Here is a 6,050-nt window from a genome sequence, read left to right as displayed (position 1 = left end):
TGAGACTCGGTTAGCGTAGTCTATTGTAGAATTTCTTTTTATTATTTCGGCGCATTTTTTTTTTAATATTTTTATTCTTGAATTTATATCTGAGGGAATGAATTGTTCTTAAAATTCGTGAGCTTACTATAGTTCACATTTGACTTTGTCCTTTATTCGTTTATTTTTTTTTGCTCTTCTGGTTATCATATGTTCTGAATTTATCTGATATGGATTTAAATTTGGTGGTATAGAGTCTTGCATTTATTAGCAGATACGTCTGCTTGTTCATGCAGATATATTTGTGCGATCGTTTCAATTGTCTATTTAAGCTTGCACAAATTGAAAAATTTTATAGCATTGCATTAAACAATTTAATTTAAGAGTGCCTTACTTCGCAGGATCCGGTTCTAAAAAATTATATTCTAGCATTTCGACCATGAAAGTACTTAATCCTTTAATAATATTATCGCAGGCACCTACGTGGCCCAGTCCATCCAGAATCCACTATTGATATAGAAACTTCTGAACATAAAACAAAGCTAGCAAAAAAGGTCTATTCCTCTTCTATCGTACATATCTATAATTCAATTATTGTACTATTTTGATTATGATTATATTATTGAAATGTTCTGTTATTTCGTTCTTCTATAAATTCTGCTACTCTTCTATCCCTTTATTTTGTTATTTCAAGAAGCACGTCCAAGTTAGCCATTCTTAACCATCTCAAAATTTGCAGATATCACAGCAGCGATCCTTATGTATTTGTATATATTTTTTATGTGTTTACGTATTACGTATGTATGTTATGTATAAACGGGACTTATATTTATTTTTTATTATTATTGTAAACACTATTACCATAGTTTTAAATTAAGTTTATAACAGTGTTGGCCTACAGGGAAGCCAGCCATTCAAAACAATTGGCAATGCGCCTGTCACGGCATCTGAAGGGTGAAAAGAAATTTTTCACCCTTGAGAAATTAATTACCTTTTCATACATGTTTTGCAAATATCAAAAACAATTAACGATTGACTTTCCATGCCTAAATGGGATAAGAAGAAAAGTGGAACCCTAAGAAGTTGAAGGCATTCCAGCTGTTTCGAAATAAGTAAACTAAGAAATTTTACATGGTATCGTGGCGGGCGGTGAAAAATTGATACAGTGTGACATCGAAAAGGAAATTCATTCTATTGATATCGACGCAACCTTTATATCTTCACTCTAAAATGGCCAAATTAGCATTGGTTATTATATAAACGATTTCCCGTAAATGATATGGTGCACCAAAATGGATGAAACGTTGCTTAGATACTCTTACATGAGAAAATGCTCCTAAACGGACTTATGTGATTCACACATATAGCAACAAGTCTACATGCCAAACCCCTAGTTTAAAAAAAAAATTCTACAACTGTGAAAATTCGAAGTTGTTATCATATAAAGGCTTATTTTTTGGAAGAATATGTACTTAGAAAATGGTTCCATTCTATCTAAATTTTCAATATGTGTGCCATTTTTATGCTCAAATCCTATTTTTGCCGATTTTTGTCGAAAGTGTTACATATGGTTAAATTCTTCCAAACCATTCGATTTGCACTAACATTCATCCTTGGGCGAAACTTTGCCCATTGCACGAAATTTTGTCAAAATATCTCAAAGATTGCGGCCAAAATACATAAACAAACATCAGACAGGCAAAAAGACGCCCTTAAAATGCTACATGGCCAATCGATGTAGTAAAAAGTGGATCTTGCCTGTGGTTTTACATCACCACAGTCTCATTTCAACGCTAAAAGTTGTTTGAAACGGCAAGGAAGTAAACAAGTTGTGTTTGTAATAACCTCACATACAGAATGTTAAGTCTACAACGATTTTATTTCTATACCCTAATCTGGCTCCTTTTTATATTGAACTTATCTGACGTTAATTAAATTGTTCTTATTTACCTAGTCAATGCTCTAATCATAATATTAACGTTAGTGAATAAACGCCTAAGTACTTGACTTTATATTCGGCATTTACGAAGGTCTGCCGCAAATTGAATGTTATGAACCTTAAAAACAATTTAAATCTAAATGTCGACTACTGAAAGAATATAAAGCATCGAGCATTCAGAACGATGCTCTTCGATTTGCGAACGGCTATGAAAATTTCCAACCCTTGCGAGGTGTGGCCATCTCTAATCGTTATTACCGTTTATTGAAATGTACATTAATACTTTTGAAGAAGCAAAGGATCGGCCGAAATCTCTTACTAAGCGAAAAACATCCGAATTCATAACAGAAGCAAAAATATGAAAGAGCTCTCTCACTCTTTCACTGTAAGGTGCTATCGAATTTGTCGTAGTTTTCAATTTTCATCCCAAAATCCTTTTCCTATTATTCCCTCGAAATAAAGCACAGTTGGTTAATGCCGAATCTGAGAGCTAGCATATTGGAATTAGAATTAAGAGACACGTTTCCTTTCCCAAATACTATTCAGACTTCAATTTGAAATTCTACAAATTCGTAATATTTATGAACGGTTTTCTTAATGCCTTCTAACTTTTTTTTTCTTAGTTTTGTATTTTAAATTATGCTGATTCTTTGCTTTCACATTAAATAGATAGCTCATCGCAATCATTAAGATTCGATGATTCTTCCTGATCCGATACAACAGCACTGCTAGTGCTGAGCTCTAAATGTCGTTCCCTAACTTGGCTATTACCAGACGATAATGCACTGCCACTCATTGAAAACGATGTTGAAACTGAATGCTCCTGACAATCATCACCTTGTCGCACGGATACAGGACCCCTTTGCTCATGAAAATCCTCGTTACCTGTCTCCGATTGTTGCATTGTCGCGGAGTCGTATTGTTTAGGATCTTTATAAATAGAAAAACTGTTATTATCAAACGTAGGAGAAGTTGTCGAAGGCTGAGCGGGTTGCAAGTCTTCTTGTTGATTCCACCAATCCGGAGTCCAATCCAAAGAGTGATGAACTTGAGCTTGGACAAAAATTCTTTCCCTTACTCCCGAACTGCAACAATAGAAGACGTGTTATATAGCAATGCAAACCATTTCTTCAAAGTAAAATTCTACTTATCGGCGCTTTCACTTCCACTACTTTGTGCACTGTTATCCTTTAGCATTGTAGAGTTAAAAACGCCATCACTACGCTTGGACATAAACTCCGTTTCACCTTCCTGAAAACAATTATTATAAGGAAAATATTCGATAGTTTTTCTTTCATTCTCAATAAGTACAGGCGCAGCATTGTCATCCGTGTCTATATTGTCGACCGATTGTTGCAAAGCACTTAAAATTTCTCTCATTTCTAGCAACTCCATATTCTCTTCATGCAGACCAAGGCCTTTGTAAGAAGTTTGATCACATTTTAAATTTCTAATTTTTCTATAAAATTTCTTTAAAGTAACCTTCGAGAATGGCCGCCAAGTCCTCGTAATCGCTATTATGGCGTGTACTACGTAGCTCCATTCCTCGTATTTAACGCGCTAACCTCTTCATAAATGATTTATCTTATTCATGATATTGTTATTGTTTTTGACATATAACGGAAAATCTCAATGTCTAAATTAATAAAAAAGAAGAAGAACTAGAGCCATAACCCAGCAAACAATATTAATATTATTATTATTATAAATTTAGCCAGAGAATAAATTCTAAGACTAAAGTCTTAAAGCACTAGCATCTAAGGCTTTCGGCTTTATTAAAAACTCTACCGCACTTGAGATCTAAACCCACGGCCATTCAGTTGCTAGCCGAGACTCTTATCTATTCGGCCACTCAGACGGATAGCAAACAATATTACAGATATTTGTAATGAAAAATGAATTAAATGCCGAACAAAAAATTTTAAATAATTTTCTTAGATAAAAAATTACTTAAAAAACTTTCAATCCGTACTAAATAGTTTTGAAAAATTATTGAAAAAGTAAAAAAGTCCCTATTTTAGGAAAACAACCAATCGATAAAGAATATGGTCACCTCGTTAGTTTACGGGGCCGCAAATAACGAATACATAAAAAATCATGATCGCAAATCATACTTGAGGGTTCAAAATTAGAATATCATCATCATTAACAATGGTTTGAGAAGCAAATCTGAAGAATTTGAGACAAATATAAACGAACGACACAGGGTCTAAAACTTAATATTAAAAAATCCTCAAATATATTGCATAAATCAAATTTTCAATCGCAGTATACAAAAGAGATTCAAACAATAAAGTGCAAATATTGCATTAAAACGCAGTGAGTCATCCGGTATTAACTTACTGAACATTCAACAGAAAAGAAGACAACGAAAATTATTTGTATTGAAATAAATCTTCTCTGCTCTTCTTCTTACTTTTTCGTTTGATAAGCCTGATAAGCAAACGGTGTTATTTACAAATATATACACAAATATCTAAACAAATAAGCGAGTAAAGGATTTACGCGTTATTTGAGGTTTGCAGATTTGAATACTTCATTGGCGCCGGGAGAGTTTTCATTCAAGAATATAATTTTATGAGGCCCCCACTTCAAACGGTATTTATTCTTTCCTGGAAAATGATTTCGCAAAAAAAGAGATTTATTTGAATATTTAGCTAAGCGAAAAATCGAAAAAGATATTTTGTAAAATGGTGGCGGACGCATGAACAATAAAAGTGACAGAGTTTACTAGTGTCAACAAATAAACATAAGTTCATTTAGGTTTATTAACCAACAACCTAAACTAATCGTCAACATTATAAAGCCCAGGGAAAGAACTTTATGTTCACACTGAGCCTTCGTTTTTAGAACGCGACGAATCATCTTCTGGAGAAGAGGATGAAGCACATTGCAGCAGATATATAAGAGCCACTCTTGAAATCAGCGAGACTTACGCTTGAGATCGTTGTCTTGGGAGAATTTGAATATTTCCAAACTACCAAGTTATCCGCTCTTTCTTTCAAATTTTCCTTCAATATTACATTTTATATTAAATTTTATCCTTCCTTAAAACACTTTCCGTGTTTACAAAGCCATCCGTAAACACCAATTGGGGGACTCCATTGGTCCAATCCATACCAAATATGGCCGTTGTCATGCTCGCCATAAGCCGCTGGGCATATGTCCAGGACGTAATAGGCAGCTAAGACAGGGAAGACAGGTTTCTAAGCTCATTTTTTCCTTTTGTTGAGCGAAAAAACCCAATATTAATGGGACTCACTCTACACAAGAAGGAAATTAAAAAAAAACCTTTTTAATATCAGCATGTCAACAACAGAAGATGATCAATAGACTATGAGAAGAATGAAGTAAGATCCCTGTTTTGTACACAAAAAATAGTATGAAATATGTCAAAACTTTTAAATGACGTTATTAAGCAAATAGGAGACCTCACCGAAAATTAATCTTTAATAATATGCTGCTTTTTATCCTCGTATCCTTCCTTATATGAAAAAGAAAAATCCAGTATTAACGGCCCTATGTTTTTGAAGTTGGTAAAGTTATTTAATTTTCTTGTCTACTGGAATAATGTTTGGTTTGTCGTTCTTTTTTTTATATTTATTTATAGTATTCCCTAGTAGTACAAAATAGTGAAATAAATTTTTATGTTTGGACAATGGAATATGTTTAACAAGCTTCTACTCTCTCTCATTCTTGCTTTGTGGAAGCGTTTGCGACGTCCAAGAAGTCTGATCAGTATCAAATTCTTAACCCGTTAAACATGTCCTTCGTCACTCTGCCTCTTCAAATTTCGCAAAACTCTTCAAATAATTCGAGTCGTCGACATATCACTTTTATCTTTGCACAAGTTTTACAATAAAGGTACTTAGGATACATAAACTCAGCATGACTACTCAGCATGATAATGAATTCATGCAATTTCATTCAAATATATTTAATTTTATTTAAAAAAAACTTTATTTTAATTATTTTCAATATTTTAGGTAAATCATCAAAGGGTAAAACATTTACAATTGTGACCGTGTATGGAACTGCACATCTTAAATAAGGATTTTTGCAATAATTTTTTAAAAAAAGTGAAACTATGCTTGTGTTGGATTTTTTTTTTTTTTTTGGACAAAATATTAAA

At 33.2% G+C, this 6,050-nt stretch overlaps 1 protein-coding gene and 1 long non-coding RNA gene across 2 annotated transcripts; one reads left to right on the top strand and one right to left on the bottom strand.

The window, feature by feature from the left end:
* Window positions 1-2,558: 2,558 nt before the first annotated feature.
* Window positions 2,559-3,556, bottom strand: LOC119640649. Its single transcript, XM_038038836.1, has 4 exons — window positions 3,401-3,556; window positions 3,230-3,336; window positions 3,066-3,169; window positions 2,559-3,003 (listed from the first exon to the last, which is right to left on the bottom strand). Exons 1-4 carry the CDS (start codon window positions 3,459-3,461, stop codon window positions 2,580-2,582), a joined length of 696 nt encoding a protein of 231 aa, XP_037894764.1. The 5' UTR covers window positions 3,462-3,556; the 3' UTR covers window positions 2,559-2,579.
* A 782-nt stretch (window positions 3,557-4,338) lies between these two features.
* LOC119640599 lies at window positions 4,339-6,022 on the top strand. The gene is made up of 3 exons (XR_005247678.1): window positions 4,339-5,454; window positions 5,529-5,782; window positions 5,905-6,022. It is a non-coding gene; the product is annotated as an uncharacterized LOC119640599 (long non-coding RNA).
* Window positions 6,023-6,050: the final 28 nt, after the last annotated feature.

This window comes from Glossina fuscipes, unplaced genomic scaffold (assembly GCF_014805625.2).
Source record: "Glossina fuscipes isolate IAEA_lab_2018 unplaced genomic scaffold, Yale_Gfus_2 121, whole genome shotgun sequence".
Lineage (NCBI taxonomy): Eukaryota > Metazoa > Arthropoda > Insecta > Diptera > Glossinidae > Glossina > Glossina fuscipes.
This window is presented reverse-complemented; position numbering and strand designations above follow the sequence as displayed.